Source organism: Rhipicephalus sanguineus, chromosome 11 (genome assembly GCF_013339695.2).
Source record: "Rhipicephalus sanguineus isolate Rsan-2018 chromosome 11, BIME_Rsan_1.4, whole genome shotgun sequence".
In the NCBI taxonomy this organism is placed as follows: Eukaryota; Metazoa; Arthropoda; class Arachnida; order Ixodida; family Ixodidae; genus Rhipicephalus; species Rhipicephalus sanguineus.
In genome coordinates this window covers 31,634,869-31,660,663 of record NC_051186.1, presented here as the reverse complement: position 1 = coordinate 31,660,663, position 25,795 = coordinate 31,634,869, and the positions used below count along the sequence as shown (strand labels likewise).

At 42.8% G+C, this 25,795-nt stretch overlaps 1 protein-coding gene across 1 annotated transcript; it reads right to left on the bottom strand.

The window, feature by feature from the left end:
* Positions 1-692: 692 nt before the first annotated feature.
* Positions 693-25,022, bottom strand: LOC119374088 (N-terminal kinase-like protein). Its single transcript, XM_037644147.2, has 19 exons — positions 24,632-25,022; positions 24,398-24,457; positions 24,206-24,286; positions 23,803-23,922; positions 23,476-23,699; positions 22,202-22,292; positions 21,660-21,815; positions 20,177-20,335; positions 19,229-19,336; positions 18,908-19,114; positions 17,253-17,315; positions 16,209-16,397; positions 14,663-14,738; positions 14,003-14,149; positions 12,353-12,492; positions 9,706-9,822; positions 7,811-7,957; positions 5,954-6,047; positions 693-873 (listed from the first exon to the last, which is right to left on the bottom strand). The coding sequence occupies exons 1-19, from the start codon at positions 24,743-24,745 to the stop codon at positions 719-721; spliced, it is 2,448 nt and encodes an 815-aa protein (XP_037500075.1). The 5' UTR covers positions 24,746-25,022; the 3' UTR covers positions 693-718.
* Positions 25,023-25,795: the final 773 nt, after the last annotated feature.

The window sequence follows — 25,795 nt, the reverse complement described above, 5'->3', positions numbered from 1 at the left end:
CCATATATAATTGTTATCGCAATAAAATTTAGAACAGAAAGAGCGCGATTTTGTTTCTTCTCAAGCTCTAGCACTATTCATCGTCCTTTGCAATGATGTGCCAACGGGCCCGATTAGCTGCTGTAGTTAAGTCAGCTGTGGTACTAATCTAGTGGACTGTATAGTAACAGCCCCTTTCATGTCCTGGAGATGCAAGAGAGGTCTTTCTTGTGTCCGCATTTTTTTTTAAGTTGAACTATCAAACATTCGGAAATATTTGTAACAACTAGCTCACGCCCATACCCTTCCAATCTGGCAGTAAATGTTTCGGATATATGAGCAGCATTCCGTATTAGGAACTGGTTTGCAGATATTACCCTGATCTGAAATTAAGAGGCCCAACCTTAACTTTGATTTTCCAGGAAATTGAGGTTGTCTCCCTAATTAGACACGGCAGCCCTAAAAGTACTCCATAGACATCCGTTAACCCCTTCTGTGCCGTGGTCGAGCTGTGTGTCCCCATTTTCACTGCGCTTTAAGTTAACTTGATCTATGAATCTGTACAAACTTGGCCGAAGTTGCACTTCTTGTACGATGAATCTTTCACTGTAAACAGCACCTGAAAACAAGGACAAGGAAGAGCAGATGACCAGCGCATGGGACCACCTGCTGTTTATACAAAAGAATGCCGAGACCTGGTTTAAAACATTCTGAAACAGCAATTTATTCACATGTGTTGTTAAAATTCCTTTTTGACGCCTAGCTTCATGGGTCCCGCAGCCTGTCGGGCTGCTCTCCGCTCTTGCAGTTCCTTCTGTCGCTGCTGTCGCCTGGCCTCCCTTTGCTGCCGCGATTCCTCACTCTTTGAGTCACCCTTACCAGTCAGGGTCACCTCTGTAAGACAACGGCAAAGGAGGCTTACTTAAAGTTGAAGTTTATTGTCTTTCTTTCTCATACAGAAAGATGAGCAAGAGCTCAAGGTCATGTTGCCTGGCAGAGGATCTTACTCCTGTGCACTTTTGGCATGCACGTACATGATTTTCAACGCAAATAGAGCAATTCAGGTAGAACATCATACAAACACTTCATGAATATATACTTCTGTACATAAAATTGTTATGCGCTTTCAAATTGCAGCACAAACCAGAAAAAGAAAGAAAGACATGTACAGTAAAAGCTCGTTCATTTGGATTTCATGGGACTCAAAAAAATGTCCAGATTAACCAAATTCCGAATTATCGAAAGTACCAAGAAAACAGTAAACAAATGTCTATTACGTCAGTACACTCTCATTTTCTTGATGAATAGGTAAATTCTGTACTTACTTTGCATAAGCAGAGTAAAAGCCGCAATTTTCGTCACTCACGACTTTGTTCACAATGTGACCACGACTCAAGACCTCCCTGTCCTAACCCGAAACGCGCTAACCCGAAATTAACCCGAAACTTCGTTACCGGCGTTACCATACAGTTTGGCTGATGACGACGGCAATGTAGATTGCGTCACACCGTTTCAGTTGTCCACGAACACCGTTTTCGCTTCTCTGTGTCGCACATTTGCGGCACATCACACACTCTGAGAATTGTCTGAATTAATCGGGTTCTGGCCAAATATGACCGAATTAATGAGAATTTGATGTCATTGAACAATACATACACTTGCAGGGACCAGAGAACACTTCCGAATTATCCAATTTTCCGAACTGACGGGTCTTGAAGCTTTTACTGCATATAAGTTGTACATAAAAAGTTAGTGTGTGTATTTTATTTACAAGTTATCCGAGAATAACATTTTTTACACATTGTTTAAAGTGGGGTTCATAAAAATCCATGTCATGCTCAGCAATGTTTAGTAGCCGAGTGAAACATTGACTCAATTTATACAGATAAATTATTCTTTCAGAACTCCATTGTCATTAATTTCATCATCAAAGGGTAATTATTAGAAGAAAAATGACGTTCAAAGTTTCATGTTTGAATTTCGTGCTGAGCACGCGAACGTCAGTGTGACATCTCAAATTTCAAGGTCTTTTTGCAAATAAGGCAGAAATTCAGGACAAGATGGAAGCTTGAAAGAGATGAACAAATCCTTGATCATGGAGCGTTGCTGCAACCAACAATTCTACAACTGGTCATGCCTTCTTAAAGTCGCCACCTGCTGCTGCCTCAGAGAAGACCACTTGTCAAAATATTCGTCAAAGTTCCCAAAATACCCGTGATCAAGAATTTTTTATCTTTTCAAAGAGCAGTCGGAGGCCAAGCTATCAGACCCAGACCTGAAGAATCAGTGAAGCCTGGTTCAACGGACACGAGAGATGACGAAGGCCCACGGTTACCTGGAATAAGGAGGCCGCCCACCTTGGGCACACAGTGCGCTTGCTCAAGATAAACATTTATTCTCTATCTCAAAGTCTCTTTGCGTATTTTGGATGAAAGAAGAGAATTTTGAGGGCTCATTTCTTTCTTTGACACAACCTTAATGAAAACCAGCAGATAATGAAGCCAAGAAAGGTATAGGGGGCATTACTTGTACTGTTTCAAGTGTACTGTAAAAATTGTGATATATAGATGTGAAGAAAGTAAAGTGGATAAAAAGACAACTTGCCACTGGAAGGGGCCATACCTGCAACCTTCGGATTACGCACCCAATGCTCTACCAATTGAGCTACCGCAGCAGTCGTCCCCTCGGTTACCTTATTGGGTATTTATGTGCATGCAAACCTGGGAGTGTTAGGCAGTGCCGGCTGTAGCCATGACGGCGAGGGTGGAACACTCTTTTTTTGCAAGCTGGCATCACGCAGCACGTGATTCTTCAACGAGCGGACAGCTGACCAATAGGCCCTCGCATACTACCTGAAGGCTGCAGGTTGCAGGTTCTGTCCCTGCCGTAATCCGAAGGTTGCAGGTTTGGCCCCTGCCGGCGGCAAGTTGTCTTTTCGTCCACTTTACTTTCTTCACATCTATATCCCAATTGCTGCAATACGCTTGAAACAGAAAATTAATGCCCCCTATACCTTCCTTGGCTTCATTATCTGCTCGTTTTCATTGAGTTTACATATTTTGGCCACATAAGCTCAAGAACATTTTCTGAAACTTTCTATGTCGTGACAGTGAATCCATCAGAACACAACGTAAGTAATCTTTAGTGAAATAATTACATAGACCCCAGTAAACACCATCGAAATCTATGACGCCATGCCGAGCTGGTGCGAGAACTTTAAGGTGGCAGCGCCGCCTGTGTTTTCTTTTTGCGCATTTTCTCGCTTGCAAAACATCTTCTTGCAGTAATAATGGTGCTTTCGGTGTTGTGAAGTTGTAGTTTACTTATACGAGAAAAATAATTTTTCTCTCTTCAGTGTCCCTTTAAAAGCCTGCTGCAACAAATTCTTATACTGCTATAAAATGACTGAAAAATAGCTCGTTCCTTGGTAAGTCCGTTGACACGTGATGAAGGTGTTGTAGCACAATGAAAACAAGCACGAAGAACAGAGGATCGCCCGTGAGATTAAGATGCCGAACTTAATATTCAGACCAATTTCATGAGAGTAAGGTGCTGGACAGAACTAATTAACCTACTTAACACATCCACTTCATGAATTCTTATACTACCGGGAAAAAAAAATTTAGGCCAGTTCCATGCCTGTGAAATTTGAGTAAATGACAGAGCTGGCAAGCAAGCATGACCACCTGGTGAATGCAGATTGAGTTCTTTCTTCATCTTCGTCTTCTTTCTTTCATCTTTCTTTCTTTATCTCTTTCTATATTGCCCTATCTCCTCATTGCTCCTCACCCCCACTTCTCTTTCCCACTCCTTGTTATACTATACTGCACATGGCTATGCTATCGTTTACCCTCTCGCCTCCTCAGTTTCCTCATTTCCCTCCTCCTCACCCTAACACCAGTCCACCTCACCTTCATTTCCCTTTCCCATCGCCTTGCGAAACTATACTATACAAGGCTATGCCGCTGCTCTACCCTCCTCCTTTCCTTCCTCCTCATATTCACAGCACTCATCCTCACTCCCACTTCCCTTTCCCAACCCCTACCTATACTATACTATGCTAGGAGCCACTTGGCACATGCTTTCTGTGGTGCATACCCGCTGTGTTTTCGGTGGTCAGCGAAGGAGTTTTGGCACGCTTAAACAGCGCCGCTGTTAAAAAAACTTGGCTTTCATCAGCATAACATCTATGTCCTGCCCTGCTGCGTTACACGCTTCAGGGCTAGTGTGATTTGAATATAACTGATATAGACATGATACAAAACGTCATACAAGTGCCACATCTAGGTGCTGCTGATATTGTCGATAATATTTATGAGTTATGCGTGATTTCGGATACCAACAATTCAATGCCTCAGGGCAGCAAGAAACATAAGCAACAACGTAGTTGTGGAAAGATCAGGCATCACGATGTCTTCCCACTTGCAGAAACTCTACTGCGATGAAAGTTACGTTGATTTACATACAAAAAACTTAAGCCTTGTTGTTCAAGCAATAGACGAGTTGCAAAAACCACAAGGCAGCTTACCTGTGCAACAAGAATCCGTGTACAGTGCCGGTGCCTTCCGTCCTCACTACAACTGTTACGTGCAGCGTAGCGAGGAAGGTAGGCACTGCCGTTGTGCACAAATGCACAGTGAGGGCTGGGGAGACGCCCCGCTAGCACAGCCATGGCCAAACCCGGAAAACGCTACAATGCACATAACAATTGCAGCGAGGAGGGAAGGCACCATTGTTGTGCATAAATTTTCTTGTGCAGAAAAGCTGCCTTGTAGTTTTTGCAACTCATCTATGAAAGAATAGAGTTTCAAGCAGTTGTTAGACATAGTTAAATATTACCATCACTAAGGCGGCTGACTTGTGGCAACAGTGTTAATGGAGTATATTACTGACTAATAGAGACCGAATTTTAGAAATGCCTATTTTGTTCCTTGCACTCCTACCTTGCCACTTTGATATATGAGCATGAATTAGAGATGAAGAAGGGCTTTTATAGTGTTTTTAAAGTGCCTACAAACGCTTATTTTTACGTTTCTGCTTGAATGCTTACAAATGCCTATAAATGCCTATTTTCGAAATTGGCACTTACAGGAACACTATTAAGCCTCAGGTTTAGCTCACGTTTGAGACCGTTATTTATGTTACCACGTAACACTGACTATTTGGAATTCTATAAGGTTCAATCTAGTCCTCTAGTTCAACCAACTCCTGGAAACAACTCCTGGAAATGGCAAGCGTCGGTGTGCGTTTGCCAAGCTGACATGGCAGGAACAGTTCGCGAATGCGAAACCACGGAGAGCCATCAGCGGAAAGGAGAGTGAAGAGAAAAAAAAAAAAGAAAAATGCGATGTGCACGCGGCTTTTGTTTTGTTTGTAAACTACTTTTAAAGGTGTTCACTGCCAGGGGAGAATTGGGCTCTACGCAATTCGACCCAGCCAATAGAAGGAATCCCTCCCTTTTGGTCTTTTAATAATCTGGCAGATATCTGCTCCTAATCTGGCCTTCTCATTCATGCCGAAAAGATGCCCAGGAATGTTGATTTGACAATGGACACTTCACTCACTGTGCAGAACACAGGAGAGAACGTGTTCTACAAACCGTGTGGGACAAAGACAATTGCATGGCTATGTTGGCGCCTTTGTGCCATCTTAAACAATAACACTTTTGTTTTCCTGTCGTAGATAGAGGTCATGCACGTCTTCATTGGAAATGACTTGCGTTTATGCAAAACTTTATTGTGACTATGTTTAAAATATTGGAAGCCTAAAACATTGTTTTGCCTGCCTATTTTTGGCACCTAAAACTAGCTTTTTTAATGTCTAATAATCCAGCCTCTACTGATTAAATTGCTAGACAAAGTGAACACAAAGAAGCATGCCAGTCGCTTTTTTTTAGGAAGTTCTTCTCACTGCTAGACAAATAACATAGCTACCTATTACAAGGCAAATACTGAGGATAAGACACGCGGCCTACCTTTGCTGGTACCCCAGTTGTCCCATTCGTTGTTTTCCCACACGTTCTCGGCGGTTGGACTTCGCCTTGTATCAGCCAACGTAGGCTTAGGTGCCTGAAAAATAATGCACGACGGAAACAAAGAAAATGAAATGCAATGGTTGTCTTGACTTGTCTCTTATGTCCGTGTTTGCATGCCCTGCCTTTTTAACGTGGACACCTACCAACTAACTCAGCTCTCTCTCATTCTGTGCAATGGCACAATGCAAACAGAATACGCACATACATAGTGCTTCTAAATGGTGTCTGTTTCTTTTTTTAATTTACACAATGTTGCAAGACGGTAGCGACACACATTCGCTACCATTCAGCGTTGCTAGAACATGCTGTGTGCCACTAACTTTGCCAACAAGACCGTAAAATTTCAATACAGAAGCAGATGGCAACACAAGCAGGTATGAACACAAGTGGTCTTAAAAAAAAAAAGGGAGGCCACTGTTCTTCGAAGAATTTTCAGAGTACTTAACTGATTTTGATTAAACTTGCTGAATTAATGTACATTGGCATGCTGATTTCAAGTATGCAATTAATTTTCTAATAGAGCATGTAGTTTTCAATATACCAAACATTTGATGTGATGAAAGATTTGTCAACACGGGGTGTCGCTAGAGCTGACGTTTTGACAAGTGGACTTGTCTTCTTCAAAACATTTCATGTGCCTTCCTGAGAGCAAGATTTTTCCAAAACTGAGAGAGTTACAAAGTAAATCAGCATATCACAATAATCAAGAATGAGAACTGTACATAGTAAAACAAGAATGGAATGTCTTAAAACCATTTGGACAAAAGTTATGGTACATTGAACATTCATGAAAGAGTCGATGTCAAGCCGGGACTTTAGTCACGAATGTTAAACATACATATATGCAAGTGACACTTCATTTCATTTATTATACCCCCAGGGCAAGAGGCATCAACCCCTTCCCTACCGTGAAAAAAAAAAAAGAAAGAATAGAACCAAATTTACTGGAATATGTTTCTTGCTCAGTTTGTGGAGCTTTTGTCTTTTTTCTGAATAAAATGATACCATCATTTCAACTCAATGGGTTCCTTTATTGCACTAATTGCGCAAAAAAGATAGCTCGAAGATGGCTTCACCGCATGGCAACACAATGAAAGATGGCAATAAAATGAAAGCCGAGACACAGATGACACAACATGGACAAGTGTGGCCATCTAGCGTCAAGAAACACAACTATCACGAGTAGAGGCGTCATTGCTTCCATGGGGCACCAATTTTTTGTTGATGACAAGTACACTCGTCATCAGTCGTTTTGGTACAAAATTTCACGACAACTACACTCGTCAACGAGAGGGAAACGGTTAAGGAGGGGAGCAGTACAATAGAAAGTGTGTTACATTGGAAAAATACAGTGCCAATACAAGTATTCTCCACTATTCTCTTCTCTTCTCTCTACTGTTCCTTTATTTTTCCTTTATTCAGTAGTGTGTCCCATATTCTTTATTCCCTTTACCTTATTTCCCTAGCACAGGGTAGCCAGCCGTTCTGAAAACTGGCTAACATGCCGGTCTTTCCGTGCATCGCCTCCTCTCTTACCTGAGGCCCTGTTTTAAATGTGCAGCAATTTGCACACACAGTGATTATTAACTTGGCAATGTAACGGCCTTAATGAACATCTTACAGCCTACTTTTGGCCGGATTGTAAAATTTGCCAGTACATACCCTTTTACACTTTCATAGCATTTTAACGCACCAAGCTATCTAAAGACGTGTGAAATGTGTTTCATCATTCAAGGAAAAAATTATTTCTAAACGTCTCAATGGTCAGAGTAATCGAAAAACACATCAGACAAGCACCTGTTTTGTGGCTCCTGCGCGGGTGGCACTAGAAAAGAAATCCTCTTCGCTGTCTCGGGTTATGCCCCAGTTGTAGGAACTAGCCGGCTTTGAATCCGGAGGAGGCTTTGACTCGGAAGAGAACTTTCTTGAAGGTGGTTCAGAAGGCTGCACAAAGTACAAACAGCAGGGAACTGTTGCTCAGTGTCAATCTTACTGAAGCCAGAAATCAATGTCTTCATTTTATGACCTGGTGAATAAAATAAAGTGCATATGAGTTAATAAATGAATATTTCTAGTTAACTTGCACTTTCTTACAGTTTGAAAGCTGGCACATCGAATAAACTTGATCACAACGGACATTTTTGGTCTTGTTCATGTGACATTCCTGCAGTTACATGACACAAAAGCAGAGACATGAATGAAAGAAGGGGAGCTTAAGGGCTCGTTTTTCTTTGTTAGACCCAACCTTAACCCTTTGAGACGCTATGTACACAATTGTGTACACCACTTGTTTTTGCTATTTGTATCGACTAGGTGCTAAGAAAGAGCGAGATACATTGAGCTTTGGATGAATTGAACTTTCTGCGTAATAAATGTGTCTTCATTTAACTTCATTTTGAAGTGTACTGTTGTATACGATCACTTTGCTGAAGGCACTACCATATTCGACGAGTCGTTCGATGTGCCGCTTCCCGCGACCGACATCGCAAGTATAATTTTTCTTTGCTCGGCATGGACATAACCGAAAATGAATTTTCACTACATTTCTAGCCTGAGATTTCATTCTATTTATGCAAAAACAGAGCATGAATGGCTGCAGAATTAAAAGATAATTAATTACAAAGTAATTAGAAATGATCATTATAACACAGATAATTTAACGTATTACAACGTTATTTTTGCAGCAATATAACATCGAGTGCCTTGGAATGACATTGTGTCAATTTGACGCATTTACAGGCAGTTCTTCATAGGTGGCGCCTGAAAGGATTAATGAAAACCGACGGGCAACGAAGCAAGGCAGGCAAAGGGGACATTATTTGTAGTCTTTTAACTGTATTGTAGTAATTATGATATAAATATGAAGAAATTAAAGTGGACGAAATGACACCTTGCCACCAGCAGGGACCAAACCTGCAATTACTTGTCCACTGTTGCGCGTTAAAGACATAGACAAGAGCACAGAGGCACACATGGAGCGCCTGTGCTTCTGTTTGTGCCTCTGTGCTCTTGTCTACGTCTTTAATGCGCAACAGTGTACGAGTAAGGGCAAACCAACAAGCCCAAGTAGAAACGCTTCCAAACCTGCAACCTTCGGATAACGCGTCCGACGCTCTACCAATTGAGCTACAGCAGCGGTCATCCTCCCACACAAACACTGACTGACACTTGCAAGTTTACATTCCCATAAATACCCATTAAAGTGAATGAGGGGATGACCACTGCTGTAGCTCAATTGGTGGAGCATTGGGCGTGTTATCCAAAGGTTGCAGGTTTGGTCCCCACTGGTGACAAGCCGGTTTTTTTTTTTTTGTCCACATAAATTTCTTCACATTTATATCACAATTACAATACACTTAAAAGACTACAAATACCATCCCCTGTACCTGCCTTGGCTTCACTGTCTATTGGTTTTCTTTGAAAACAGAGACATGCAAAACAGACTAGACAACAACGTTTGTGTTACACTCAAACCTCATTATAACAAAGTCACATCTGCCACAAAAATAACTTCGTTATATCCAAAAATTCGTTATAAACGCTTATTTGTAACACTGTATCTATGACAAAACTATTCTTCATTTACTTCGTTATATCCATGTTCGCTATATCGAGGTTTGAGTGTATTTCCATTTGTCTCTGTGGTGTCGCGCTACAAAAACACAAATGAAAATAAGTGTCAAAGTGCTCACAGAGGCAGACTCTTCTTCGAAGCTCTCCCAGCCACCGTCGTCCCAGCCATCGTGCGCCGAGGAGGCAGGCTCTTTTGACAAAGTGCCACTTTTAGCCGAGTCACCTTTAGTGTCTTCCTGCAGTGTTGCAGGAATGCACATTCTTGAACTAGCACGGGCAAACTGATAGTTCACGACTTCAGAGTCACATTTGCTCTTTTATCCAGCACAAAAAAGCACATTGATGTGAAGCCCATAAAAGACTTGACAGATGTGTAAACCCTATTCGAGTTTAGAACGCGGAAAGTGAAGGACGCAGAATATTATAACAATAAATAAAAGCACTTGCAGCAAATATGAGGACAGACATCAGCGCAAGGAAAAACAAAAGGAAACTAAAATTGTCTGTGTATCAGGCACTGGCATAGCCAGGGGAAGGGGGGGATTGGGGGCTTCGAACCCCCTCCCACCCAAACTTTTAACATTTTGCATGTGTATATATACACGCACACATACAAACGCGTGCACGAATGTACAAAAAGTGTGGCTGAACACCCCCCAAAACAATATCTGTGGCTACACCACTGGTATTAGGAGCATAGCCAGAGTTTTTTTCTTTAATTTTTTTAGAGGGGGGGGGGGTTGAATACTCCTACCAAACCCCCACCCCAACACCCTGGTGCATGCCAATGCAGCGTATATCAGCTTTCCATTTGTAGGTGGCCTCAAAAGTTACAGCTCTTCTAAGGCAGAACAACCCCGACTCAGCGCAGTACTATGTAGCACAAGAGCTGCTTCGCAATGGTCGAAACTTCCAACCCAAAACTATATGCTGCTACTTTGTGGCTATCCAACTATTTCACAAAAACCATGCATTGTAAACTTTTGTGGATAACTGTACAACAGTAGAGTAATGGGGTGCAAACAGGAAAGTATAGAGTAGAGCAATTTTCACATGAAATTACCTTGACAGCAGGACCGTACCAAGGTATGTATTATTCTCAGGAGCAGTTCAATGATGGTGACAGTGGCCATTTTGAAATACTGACTTTAGAGCATAAAAAATGAGAAAAATCTGAGATCTTTCAGGCCAAAACATGCTTATGAGGTACACCGTATGCGGCGTATATGAATTCTGATGATGGTGTGAGTTTCGAGCTGTGTACCATCAAACGTGTAGTGCTGCACTGCTGTCCCATTTACTTTTCTAACAAAACGCAGTTTTGTGCAATAAAAAACAAATTGAACAGTAATGCCTGTTTATTTCATTGCACCCTTTTAGAATCAATGTATCGCAACCTTCTGAGTGGACGCAACTTCTGACATTAAATGCTAAAGTTTATAAATTGCATAAGCAGCCTTAAGGTCGCAGAATAGAAAGTTGGAGAAATTTTAATTGTCCATTTATGTGTTTCAATTTCTTATGCAAGTGATGTATAGTGCATTGAGTAATGGAGCTGAAGAACTAAAACTGTACTGTGCCAATAAAAATTTTTTTTAACTCTGTATAGTCTTAAAAAAAAAAGAAAGTTTTATAATACCATATATTTATTAGGTTCTCAGCTGACAGATATGAATAACAAGGCAATGATTAATTTTGGATGGTATTTTGAGCATTTAGTGAATCGCTGACAAAGTAACAGAGTAATGTTTATCACAAGGCAGTAAGAGTTATACACAACCTGCAAATGAGTTTTGTGAAATTCCCCAAGGTGGCGGAAGGGTTATGAAAGGGACAATTGACAAACACCCGTTTGTAGCACAAGCTCATTTCCGCAGAACTCATTCGCATTATTCTGGGTCCATGTGCTTCGAGTTGTTGACTAATTAGCCCTCGCGCGCTGCCACTTACTAGAATCCTGGTTAGCTCAACTGGTAGAGCGACTGCCCCAGAAAGGCGTTGGTCTCAGGTTCACTCCCCAGACCAAGACGAATTTTTCTTCAACTACAAGTTTTCCTTTCTGTGAAATCCGCATAGATTTCCTTATGGCTTCGTGCTAAAAATGGGTGGCTTTCAATTATCCCTTTTATAAAAAACATGAAATTAGACTTTCCTTACATGTTAGGGCGGCTTAGGCATTATATACTCGCGAACAACTTTTCTTCGCAATGAAGCAAGGGCTGCAGAGCCAAATTGCATGTATCCTACCGCTAATGAACATAGTCCCACAATTGCTTCCAGGTTTTCTAGGCGAGAAATGAAACAAATCTCCATCATTTTCTACAGGGAGCTCTCCGAGACATGTGGCATCATACATCAGCGAGATATTTATTGTTGTTTTACTTGATATCTTTTTGGACACGCGAGAAAGTCACGCCTTTTATGTGTCCCTCAAAGGCTAAATGGCGTCTGTGTATTCAGGTAAGCGTCGGTCTCATTCTGGCTTCTCCACCTACTCGCCTCAGAAACTTGTGTCAAGCCTTACCCACAAATGGTTGTCTAAGTAGAGAAGTCAAATGGTATGAAACGCTTATGCCATGCAGCCGTCACTCTTCACAGCAGTACGAAACGCGCATCATACTGAACTACTTCGCGTAGGAGTACATGCACAGAAGCTCCGCCCCCGTAGCTTTCCCTTCATTGCCACGAAAAGTTGTCCGTGAGTATATACCTCGTCAAAGGTTGCACACAACATCACATTGTACAGATTTTGCAGGCATCCCTGACCTCCATATCTCCCCAGTCGTCTTGGTCGTCCCACTTGTCAGAGTCGATGCTAGCATCCTCGGACGTTCGGCGATCGTGCGACGCAGGGCCCTCTGTAGTGGGCGAAGATGCATCGGGAGGCTGCGGTGCCTGCACATCTCCTGATGTAGTAGAGACCACAATATGAAGAAGTAAGGTTAATGTGAACTCGTAACTTGGAGTTATAAAGGCTGACCACAACGAAATTTTAGACAAAGCAGAAAAGCCCACAGTCAGTTACAACCTAAGAAAAAACGGAGGTATTATATGCCACGAGCAAAAAAAAAAATGTTTTGCAGCACGCCTGGACCTAAGTCTAGTGACAGCCATCTGGTGCACATTTAGCCCACTTAAGTGTTATTTGGAGGCTGCAAACAAAAAAATTATACCATTACCATCCTTGCCAAGATTGGTTCAGCGGTATGTACGTACTACTATCTCGTAATGAATTTCGAAAAAGTGGTGTTCTGCTGAAAGTGGCCTTTGAAAACACACTAAAAAGAAATGCTGAGTGAGTTTAGACTGACAAATTCTTTTGAAATTCCAGCTATGTTAGTTTTGCGAGAAGTTCATTTCACTCCGAAACAACCCCCCCCCTTTTTTTCACTCACTCAAATCAGCACAGTGACAACATGTTGCTCTGCATAGCAGCATATCCAGTTCGGCTTGTCGTTTATTCAATGCACAGAATAAGAGCACAGAAAAACTACGAAAACAAAGAGAGGACACGAAAATACAAATACAGCACTGTCATATTAGTGAAATCTAGGCGTACACATCTTTCTTTGTCGTTTTTTCTGGGTTTTCAGTATGTGTAAGAGCTGTCCATCTGCACAATAAGCCTTTTGCCGAATAGTGCTGTGTGTGCCTTCTTTTGACCTTTTCATTTTCGTAGGTTTTCAGTGGTTTGCCTGGTTACACACTTTTTCTATCAAAGATGATATATACCTTTAGATGCTGTGTACAGATGCAATAAAGTTGGAGTAGCAAGCAGAAAATAAGCAACACATTGTGTTTAGATAATGGTGGCTTCTTCAGTGACCTTGGTGTTTTCGGTTTTCTTGCTTGCTATCTGAATATAGAAATCGACGTTGGTCCTAGGTAAAACCTTTCTCTTAACCCTTTGAGGCGCTTTGTGTACAACTGCGTACACAACATGTTTACGCAATTTATGTCGTCTAGTTATCGAGAAAGAGCTAAATACATTGACGTTTGGTTTAATCGAACCTCCAGCATGATAAATGTGTCTTCCTTTAACCTCATTTTGAAGGGTACTGTTGCATATGATAACTCAGCTGCTGAAGGCGGTGCCATGCTCGACAAGTTGTTTGATTTGCCACTCCCGCCGTGCCAGACCAAAAGTCTAATTTTTCTTTGCTCAAAATGAATATAAGTGCAAACTAAACTGCACTATATTTTTAGCCCGATATTTCATTCCATTTATACAAAGACAGAACACGAGTGACTTCGGGATAAAGAGATATCTGATTATAAATTAGTTAATATTAATTACTATAAAACACACAAATCAAAGCATCGACTGCCTTGGAATGATGTTGCACAAATTTTACACATTTACGGGGTGTTCTTTGTAGGTTGCGCCTGACTCGGTTAACTAAAACGTCAACTCACCACTTCCCGCTGCACCGGGGGGCATAGTGGAGTCTGCAGTAGGTTTGGAGCGGTAAAACTTTGACGTGAGCGATGTCACTGCCCAGCCAGCCCAGCTGGCTGCAAGGCTTGATGGCACACTTGAGCTGGCTGCATTCACATCCGCCTCTGTTGATGATCGAAAAAAACAATTTCAGAGATTGCATCTGTCTTAACATGAAACCATGCTTCACTAAAATGAACAAAATAGCACTCGACAAAATGTGTGCGGGCTAGCTGGTTCATTGTAGTAGGCTATACAAGAAGTGTTCACCTCGGACAGAAAATACGGGACAAGGTGCATAGACATGTCATAGCACTTGCTGTATTTTCTCGTATATGACTCACCTGCATATAACCACAACCCCAACTACAAACCGCGAGAAAATGAAAAAAAAATTAAATTTTCTAAAAAAATCCCTGCACACTGCTGTGAAACCACCTTCCTTGCGTTACCATGAAGCAAGGCAGTGAAGTCAACTTGCACACCAAAGTTCATGTTAACCCACAGCCCGACTAAAGCTCCGAAATGTCTGTATATTCTCTGCAGGTTATATGCAAGAAAGTACGGTATCCTCTGCCTGTCTTCTTGTTCTGTGAAATGTTTGCGTTTTTTTTAATGCTATTAGAAAAGGCACTCACCCATCTGCTCGGCTAGGCTTGGGTCCTCGGACACTTTTTCCAGTTTTCCCAAGAAACCCTTGATCGCTCTGAATGCCTGAGGAAAGGGATTGTCTTCAGTCATGTTGCCCAATTAGAAGCCAGAGTTCATTAGGGTGGCTTGTTGGGCAAGTTGGTACACAGTTCTTCGTGAGGAAATGCCAGCAGCACCAAAGAAAGCAGAAGAAACTGAGCCAAGAAAAAAGAGACAGGAACAGATAGGAGCATCCTACCTGTCCCTGTCTCTTTTTTCTTGGCTCAGTTTCTTCTGCTTTCTTTGCTGCTGCTGGCATTTCCTCACGAAGTACAAGCCAGAGCTTGGCTTGCTTGGTTAAGCTTTTGACTTTTTTCTGACTATGTACACTCTCCACTTCTATCTAACTGTTATGTGTTAAGTTTTGTGAGCTATCACATTGCTTATGTTTAAAGTGTGCGCTTGTAAGGTAAGCGATGTGTTTTTCGACAGCTAACTGAGGTTGACATATGAAAGAAGCAGCATGTATTAATAAAAGAAAACAATGAAGATAGACGACTGTTCATCTAATATGCAACGAATAAATGGCTTTGGAAAGACATGTTATGCACGTGAAATACAAAAACAAGCGACCCTATCAGAGCCCTAGAATGTACGCCAGAGGAAGCAAGGACCACAACTTGAAACTACGCAAGGTGGAATGCATCATTAAATGCTACTACAAATCCTTCATAGCAAGGACTGATGCAAACTGGAACTGTCAGCACCGACTGACAACGAAGACGTGGTTGCCTCGAAGTCTGGCATCACAGTCTGATATCTACCTTTGCCCTGTGCTGTCCTTCTGCAACACAATAACAAATGAATAGGTCACAAGTGATGTGCAATCGCAAGATATAAAGAATACGACAAAGTGAAGCTAGGAAACTAGCCAAGCAGAGCAGAGCAGAGCAGAGCACTTGAAGGAAGGCAAACATCACTGGAAAGCTTTGGGAAAACCACTGTGCTAAAGCAGGCGAAAGTTTAGGCCAGTGATGACTGTTTACTACTGAAGCGTAAGGGTTCATGAATAGCATAAAATTTCGTACATCAAATCCAATAACCACTATTTGTAAATACAAATGTTCTTCAAATAGTTTAGCAACATTACAAAATGTCAGCAGCACCCAAATTAATACAAGATCAGAGCAAGATTAAGATGAATTTTATTTCAACAGGCATGGTGAAGGCACAAAACATGAGAGCTTACATACTAGTGCAGCAGACTACATCGCATGGGGAGCTACACAGCTGTACAGTAATTACTTGCACTCTCTGAAGACTCCTGTTGACATGACGACTTTGCTTAGTTGTTCTCAATGCCCTATTTGTGCTCTTACTGCTAAAATTGTGAGTATACTAAGATATGAACATAATTTTATGTTATTTTTAAAAATTGGGCTATACAATATTTGAAAAGTATTACATATTCAATTCAGTCTTGAAAATCACTCTATTCATGCACTGCTGCTAAAGTGAGCCGACATGCAGAAAGAGAGTAGCAACATGGCTTACGTGGTCCCGGACAGTCTTCTCAGGGTCCATGGTGAGGGCGCACAGTGCAGGGAGCACTTTGGTCGCACAGTCTTTGAGGGTGAAGTAGCCCTGGGTGGCAGACAGGGCCAAGATGGCGGCCATCCTGGACGGGTGGAAGGGGTCCCGCATGGCACGCGTGAATGCCACTATTAGCACCTTCTGTCGCACCTGCGTGGGTAAAGGGCGAAACATTCTGTCAGAAACCTAGTCACACTGGACTTGGATCCCAAGTGTACTATATATCACAACACACTTCTGCTAATGTACAAACAAGGCAGAAGACAAGACCACTTTTTGAAATGTTAACTCTAACGACATGCCCTGCTCAACGACTTTTCATCCCTTTTTCTTTAATATACATGCTATTCAAATTGTGCACCATGCGTCAAGGAAGAGGAATTTAGCAAGCTTGATGTCAGGAGCACCTCTACTTACCACAGTCACGTATGTCAAACTGCTTTCAGAAACTGTATGCCGTGTGTCTTGCAATTAATGATGCCACCTCAAGCACAGAAATACAGATTCAATTTCGTTTCTGTTACAGTGTTTTTGAACTTACACCTGTGGTAGCTAATTTGTGTGTCTTGCATCTTCTTTTCCCAACTTAAAGACAGTGGTGCATACCAAACCTAAAAGTGGCAAAGAGGTACCTCATTAACACTGTTAAGCACACATAACACAAAGTGTATTGAGAGATGCCACAGTGTAAGATTCTGGGCTATCGGAGCTATCAGACCGGACCAACGCCATATCGTACCGCCGGTCAGTTATCACTGTAATACACTGCTTCCACAAATAAACGTGACAGACTGTCTCCACCTAACAGTCTCTCAGGAGCCAATGTGCCCCCGTGGTCAGTTTAAAGCCAGTTCTAACACTCGGCATCTTCAGTATATTGTAAGCGCTTAAAAAGCCTTGATACGCTGTCACATTTAAGCATTCTGCCATATTCTATTAGTGTGGCAAGTGGACCAAAGAACATATCTAGGCGTACTACAGAGAAGGCAAAGGTGTTTACCATACCTGGGGGTGAAGATGGCTCGCAATCTTTCCAAGGCACACAGTGGTGTTTGTTCGGATGCCACCCTGCCAACATAAAAGGCAGCACGAAATTAGCATGCCGAGAGGACATACCTACTGCTGGCCAGGATGGGTAGCAGCATGCGCCCACAATTATGCACGGTAAGCACATAATTGACTGCAAAAATCTGTCGGACAGAGTAGCCATAATGAGAGTGGGGAAGCCTGTTCATGAATCCAGCTATGGGATTGCAGCCGGTAGCAACATATTTAGCATTGTAGGTGAAGACAAAAATGAGATTGAGTACATCAATTGTAAGCTACCTGCTTAGGCTATGAGGGAGATTAATTTCTGCTAGCATTTACGTGCTGGGAATATTTATATTCAATGTTACAACCTTTTTATTGAACCCTTTTCAGGCCCGGTTATCAGACCTATTATACAGCCAATGCTAAGTATGTAGGGATGTGCAAACAGCAATCTCTGAGACCAAAATGAATATCAAATACTTCTTGAATATTGAATAGCTGTCTTTACAATTACTAAAACGACGTTCACATTGTAGCAGTCATAACTTATACATTAAAGCTGCTAATGGAGAATCAGGAAAAATAAGGAGACCATCCATATGCAAGAGCTCTTCAGAGTGTGCGAAGTATCATTGTACAGCTATTAAAGCCTGGGTCATTGGGCAAAGTAGCCTCCTGCACTACGTTAGCTTCCCTGTTTTATGCTTAGCATGCCTGCAGGGATTTATTGAACCTTTGCACCAGTATGGTGTTCACTGTGCAAGCTGACATTGTTGAAAAAGATCATAAATTATTCGTATTTAAGAATAGCAGCTGTTCTACTTAATGACCTGATCAAATATGACACTATTCTATTCAATACTATTTGGAACTTTTAATGTATTTGTACAGTGCTACTATATAAGAATCTGCAGTTGCTATCTAGGAAGCTTTGTTTATTTGTTATTGATTACATAAAGGCTACAGCACACAAAGAGATAAAAGTAAGACTAAGGTTAAAATACCCGTGTTCATTCCAACCTTCTGCACGTGCACTGTGGTGTTCAAGTTATTTTCACACACATCTTCCACACTGCAAGTGAATAAGCAAGAACTGAACCTACAGAATGGTTAAAGCCTCAATGCAGTGCAGTCTGCAATGCATATTGTAATCTTTGCATAGTGAAGAAGTCGCAGATCATGAACACCTTGAAACTCGGCCCAAAACTGGCACCGCGTATGTACATTTAAATAGAATTCAGTTGAGATTCAGCACTGTGATGCATCCTATCTTCTTCTCATGCACAATCAACGTCAAAAGTTGAAGGACCACGAAACACAAGAAAAAGCTGACTATTCTTGCTGCTTCTGCAGGGAGCCTTGAATTTAGGTTTCTGCCCTGCTCTAAAACTTACTAACAACATCTACTGTGCAGTTCAACTGAATACAGCCACTAATTGCTGCGAAATATGAATTTTTCTCAGACCTAGTGGTCTATAAACTTTTGAAGCTGACTGTATGCGTCATTTTTGAACCATTACCAACTAGCCCAGTTGCTGACTCTTCAACATCTGAGTGATGGCTCATGCTGATTGACATCAAGTGGTAGATTGTGTGGGCTACAAGTAAGGCATCAGTGGTCTACTAACCTGGTCGTCCCTGGCCTGAAGTCGCGCGAAATGCTTCATCACCTCTTCATTGAGATTGTTGTAGCTAAGCTTCGGTGCCAAGTGCACAATTGCCTTGACCGTCTGCTCACGTATCGTCGGGTTTGTGTCCGAGAAGCCTTGAATGACGTGTGGAAATACCTCCTGGTTCAAGACGTCGTTGCTGAGGTAGTCAACAAACTGGTCCACCTAGAACATTTAAGTCACGATTTGAGACTGCAAGTTTGCTTATACTATAGAGATTAGTATGTCCACAAAAAGGAAGGGTTAGTGGAGATTTTTAAAAAATTCGAAAAGTCATGCCTGTTGCAGGAGACGGGCCCGCGTCGCCCTGTCTTTAGAAGAGAACAACTTGACAACGCAGGGTACAATCCTTTTCTTGTACTCTTCGGCATCCAGCAGTTTTCCAATCTGCAATAGAAAGAAGATCTCATCAAGGGGAAATGTACTCAGAGGACGAACAGTCTCAAACACCCAGCTTGCATGCCATACTCAACAAATGCTTCACAAAAAAGTTTTGATCCTACAGCCGGCCACATTACATTATTGCCATCTTGTAAGCGACAGTGATGGCAATGTACTAAGAACATGTGCTACTGCAAGCCGCTTGCTTGAACACACTACCTATTAAGGCGAAAGCCTCAGATGCCTAATCAGACATGCAAATTGACTGTCTGCGTCCCTCGGCATGGCATCAACATGAGTGATGCAAAAAACCTTCATCACACGATGGTGCCATATGATGACGCCATCACTATGTCACAAATCGCTAAAACTTGTGACACCACCATGACATCATCATGACATCACTATGATGTCACACAGGGTGACGTCATCACATGAGATCATTGCTTGGTCAAAGGTGAGCAGATCACGGAGGCAGTGCGAAACCAGGTGAGGTGCAGAAAACTTGCAATGTCTCCAATCCAGGAGGCAGTGGAAAACCCCGTTAGCGGAGGGTGGCGGAGGAGGATTAATAGGTACATCTATTGCGGAGAAAAAGAAGATGGCTTTTGCCTTTGAGTTGTCTTAGGCAAATGTAGATGGGACCCTGTGCTGCGAGTTTCTTGCTTAGTAATTGCTGTAGCCTGTAGTACATTTAGGTAATGATGAGAGAAAGGAAAAAGAATTATAAAATATTCTATACTGCACAGTGACTCAATACAAATAGCTCTTGCTGCAGCTGCACTAGGCCCAAATTATACCATTTTGATGCATTCCTTTCTGTGATGTGTCGTAAAAATTACTCACCTTAAACAGAGGTGTCAGCACGGCTGATCCCGCATCACCAAATTCAAATGCATTGATCAGCTGTGGGAGGATCTTGTACTTGCACACATTCGATGGGAAGTTATCCATGACTGATGTGAGGCCCGAGAAGAACCTGTTCTTTTCCGTACTGTCCTTGATCTGAAGTAAAAAGGGTAACAAAAATGCATGATATAGCTTAATAGTATACGTTGTTGGGCTAGTTGGTTCATAATCTTCAAAATTGGCTAGCGCGAAAATCGACAAGGACTGAGAAGGAACACTGATGTACAGGACAGGCGCTACTCGCAACTAAGCTTTATTCAGAAACGTCTTCCTACATATATACACAGCCGAGTGGCGCGCGCAGGCGCAATGCACATGACAGTCGACAATGCTAATCAGGATCGGGTACCAAAACATATTCGCATCATGACCAAGTATCTAGGAACAGTCTTTCCTTACTGCACAGGAGAACAGAAGTGTCACTGATGCATTCACGGTGTTTCTTTTTAATGTGATAAGCCTCCATTAGTTCTCTCGCCAGCGCATTCCCACTTCTGCCCAGAATTCGAATGCTAGACAGCACTGGCTCACAGGCACAGGTCCTACAATGCATAGGCAGATGAAAAGTCAAATTATTTTTAACAGATCGCTCGTGTTCCCGTGCTCGATCGTTGAGCAACGACCAGTTTGTCCGATATAAACCTTGCCACAAGTGAGTGGGATTTCGTACACGGCGCCTACGGCGCATGTGACGTAGGGCTGAACGTGCTTTTTTCCGCACGTCGGTTTTTTAAGTGGTCCCGAAATGCGAGGGCATAGCCCAGCCAGTTTATGCGGCGCTGAAAAAACTATAGGTACATTGTACCTATTTGCCACATTTTTTTAATTGTGTGCCCCTTTGTGCACATATGGCAGCACTTCCGGCCTTTTTCTGCACGAGCAGAGCCAGGCCTCTTCTTCCCCCCTTCAGTTTCTGAAGGAAAGTTTCGGACACAGCAGTCAAGTTCGAGCAGGGGAACCCAGCCGCCTGTAGGCGCTCAATCTGGCTATTAAAACTATCCTGAGCCAAGTGAACGCAGGACTTTGCCAGCACCGATTCAAGGCATTGTGAGGCAATGGCTCATTTTACAACCTTACTATGAGCAGAATCAAAGGGTAAAAGCTCTTTTTGGGCTCGCGGAGAGGAAAGGAAGGACTGTTCTTAGATACTTGGTCATGATGCGGATATGTTTTGATATCCCGATCCTGATTAGCATTGTCGACTGTCATGTGCATTGCGCCTGCACGCGCCACTCGGCTGTGTATATATGTAGGAAGACGTTTCTGAATAAAGCTTAGTTGCGAGTAGCGCCTGTCCTGTACATCAGTGTTCCTTCTTAGTCCTTGTCGATTTTCGCGCTAGCCAATTTTGAAGATGCATGATATATTTTTGTGCGCCAGAGTCCCTGCAAGAATAGATGAAAATGCAGTTTAGACGCACCTGAATCTCTTCAATGAAGAGCATGGTGTCAACGAAGCTATTCTTGAAGAACCCACCGGTTGATCGACACCTCGTGAGGACATCTGCTGGACTGGGGCGGGAACTAGGGTTTGAATTTGATAACTGGTTGAAGGCAGGCGTGAGTGCTTTTGGGATCTGTTTGTAAAAGAAAAAAAAGGAATCCATGCAGTTAAAGGGACTGAAAACCAGTTTTTATGGTACCTGTTTTCTTTAATGTAACGGAAACATTATCGATCAGAGTGTCTAATCACGGAATGGTAACGCAGAAAATGCCCTGAAACATTTATAATAAAAATTCTTTGAGCTGCAAGGACTATGAAGTCATATACACACAACAAATGCTGCAAACAGTGGGAGGTGAGCGCAAGAGCAGTTTGTGTTTGCTATGCATGCATGCATGCACTCTGCAGGCATGCATCATGTTAGTCTGAATAAGCTCCAAAGTTAGTGCAAGATAAAGTTCATTTAAACGTTGAGCACTCATTCGTGAAGGTAAACCACATAAGAAAAATGACACAAACCTTTCCAGAAGATTCGAGAGAAGCAGCCTTCAGCAAGGGTCCGTTGAAAACTTCCCACATCAGGCAGCCAAGGCCCCAGCTATCTCTTGACCTTTCAATTTGGTAAAATGACAAGAGAAAAGTATAAAGTTCTGTAGCGACACACCCACACTGTCCTAATGACTGATCACTGCCAGTGACGCTCCTACATTGAGGCACGCTAAGCTTTTATCTGCAATTTTTACATTTTATACGCTTCATATGTCACCTGCCAGAGAAAAGGGCACTGTCATCGTGTTATGATGAGAAAAGTCAAAGTTTCAACTCTGGTTTACAGTCAATCGCATCTCTTGTTTTCAAGTTGATCTGCACAAAAAGTGTAGAAGGCAGCCTCACAAACAACTTTCTTTTTCAATGATTCTCCTATAATGTTGCCAGCTATTGCAAGAAACAGTTGTGTGTGTACAGCAGTACCTACTATTGATGTTAGCAGTGTGAAACTGCAAGAATGAAACCATTCTGGAAGCAATCCCTGAAGGTGTCTTAACATTACCAAAAGCCCCTGACGCTACATGGACTACAGTTTAAATGCAGGTTATATCAATGCAGAAAAGCCTGCATTGATATAACCTGCCAACAGGGTTGTGTTTAGTGCATGGTGCCCTGAAACAGTGTCACATTAGAGAGAAGGGAAAATGACTGTTTACTCAATTTCACATAGCCGGTGATTACTGAACTATGAACTAACAGTGCTTATTACATGTTTCATATCCATTGGTTTATGTTATCATGTGTGTTACCTTTTCCACGTACTGTGCAGTTCCAAGCACTTGGTTTGGCACATTATGCTAAAGAACAAATATACTTAAATGGACAAAGTTAATGCTCACAGCTCCTAACTGAGAGCTTTAATAACAACCACAGGACAACCTGAAAGTTATCGCCCAATGATACTTCGGCCACTTACCAACACGTTGCCTACAAATCTTGATTCAAGCCTACCGGTATGTTTTAACTGCGTTGTTTTTAGCCATGCATTTGCTCCAACCTGTAATCTGCGCGTTGTTAACCAGAGCATCTACGTTTCCTTGCAGACAGCATCCAAATGTACGAAGTCAGTCCTTTCCTTGTGTTTCAGACTGTCTTACTTTGAGATTCTGCATGTGTTTTCCTATGAACTTATTACACAGCTCCGAGATTTCACATTTCTTTGCACTGTCTAGACACTGCAACAAAGTACAGCTTTTGTAATGATATCACTTAACATTCGTTATGAAAATACACAGCAGCCTTACCACTTCGGCCCTTGCCTTCTGTGGGACGCAGATGAATCTCTGAGGTCAGGCGGTGTGTAGACATTTAAGGCAGGAAGGCTTTTTCTTGGCGGAGACTCCGTCACAGGACACATGTATTCTACGCCTCCGATCTTCCACTCTCCAGCACGATTGACGAAGACGGCTGACATGCAAATGTTGTTATGACTGAGGCCACAGTCTCCTGTCAAGAAGCCGAGTCCTTTCTAAATGTTGGAAAACAAAGTTACGTGCTTGTCAAAGCTTTGCACTCAACACAACCATCACATCATGTTGAGTAAGGCATGCATATGGAGTCATTAAACTTACCGTAACCTGGTAAAGACCCCACGAGGCACCTAGTCTTTTTTCTTCATCTTTCTTTTGCCCTTCCAAATGCGTAACGAGGGGCTCCACATATTCGGTTACTAGGTACACAACTTTCTCAGTCTGAAAAGAAGTTCCGTAATTTTTAGTGGTTACAGTTACTATTGCTATCTCAACGGGGAGAACAGAGGTACAGTCGGCGCCAAAACTTTAGGCTGAGTATTCCCGCTGCTTCGGCAGGTGGCGTGGAATTTAGGTTTTCGGCCTGTTCTAAAACGTGCTGACATGTACTGCGCAGTTCGACAGCATACAGTCACGAATCGCTGGGAAACTCTAAACTTTCTCTAAACTTTCGCCGCCGACTGTACAAGGATGATTCACGCAACACTGCAGGAGAGGCGTTTACCTCGAGACTGTCAACGTACTGTAGAACGTTCGGATGCCTCAAAGTCTTGAGCCTTTTGACAGAAGCCTTGGCGGTGTCCAGCTACGGAAATAAATCGCAGGCAAGTCACGCGCGAGGCTAGAAAATCTCCGGGCAGTAGCGCCTTACGCAACGTTAGCACGTCAACCTGCAAATATGAAAGAAACCACTCACCAAGCTTTCACTGCCTGTTCTCGCTTCGAATACAAAAACGGACACATCTTGATCGCCTCCCTGAAAAGCAATGCGTCAGTCCTGTAAGTAACAATATTCTAAAAGAAAGGGAAGCGACGCAGAGGTTTACTTAAAACTCGTAAAGTTATAAACAGGCGCTCTCACGTCAGAGATGACTGGCTTTTAACAAGTGCCACGAAGCAGCCTATGGAAGGCTTTATAACAGGCAGTTACCTTTTTCTTTCCCTTGTGCAGCTGCCAGATCGATTTGTCTTCTAGTCCGGGCACAATCTCGCCAATTTCGTATCCGAAGTCCTTGGCGGGGTCTCTCGCAAAGAAAGACCACATTGTGAGTCGTGGGTGACACAAACAGTACCGCCTCTTTCGACGAGGCGATCAGTCGCTCGCCGCTGTACAGTCGGTGGCTTCGGATTGTTGCGACGGGGTGTCAGCGTCGGAACGTAATCACAACCGCTAGAACAGAGCAGGGCCTCTTATCTGAGTCTGTCGACCGTACAGCTCCCGCATCCTATTTGCTAAACCACCTAATCAGGAGCACGTTGTAGGGACGGACCCAACGGGCCGATCAAAACCCTGTGATCGGGTGCTTGAGCCGAGCTTGGCCGAGCTGATGCCGCTGATGCTTCCTTACACGGAGGAAGGAAAGAGAGGAGAGGGCATGCCCAGCCGGCGCGCTGCGGGAAAAGTGTGGAGGAAATGACGTCATGGCGGCCATATTCACTGGGCACAATGGCGGCGTTTTGTTATTGATGTGGTGCGGTGCGGCATCGGTCCGGCGGTTCAGCGGCGGTGTGCGCGTTTTCGTGGGCCTCGCACCTAACCGTGGCGTGCTGCAGTTGTACGGCAGCATCCATTCTTTGTGCCGCATTGTTAGCTACGCGGTGTTCTCCCGGTGGTGGCTGTGACCAGAATTCTGAACTAGAAAGCGTGGAACGAGCGCGCGTATACGTACTTACTTTGGATTTGCAGTGTCCAGCAAAATCATGCTGAAGAGCCATCATAGAAGATAGCAACTGTGCTCCAGAATCTGTTCAATGAATGCCTTGCAGGTCAGTGACAGTTATGCGGTGTTGGTAATTATGACAGCGGACGATGCATTTGCGGCCCGCAGGTCCTTATTCAAGACTGTAATTGAATCTTGTTTTTCATGTTCCTTTACAGTTACAGCATGCTTGTGCGTATTAAATTACCTGTTCTGCTTCGCTTAAGATGCTCGCTTTTCGCAGTATTGTCTGTATTAGAGCAAAACTCGTTAAAATGTCTACTCACACCTGCACAAGGTCACCAGGTGCACCTCGTTGAATGCGCGTCGGACAAAGCCGTTCGAACGATGGTGACCAAATTATTTTAGAACTCAAGACAGAAGGAGCAAAACAC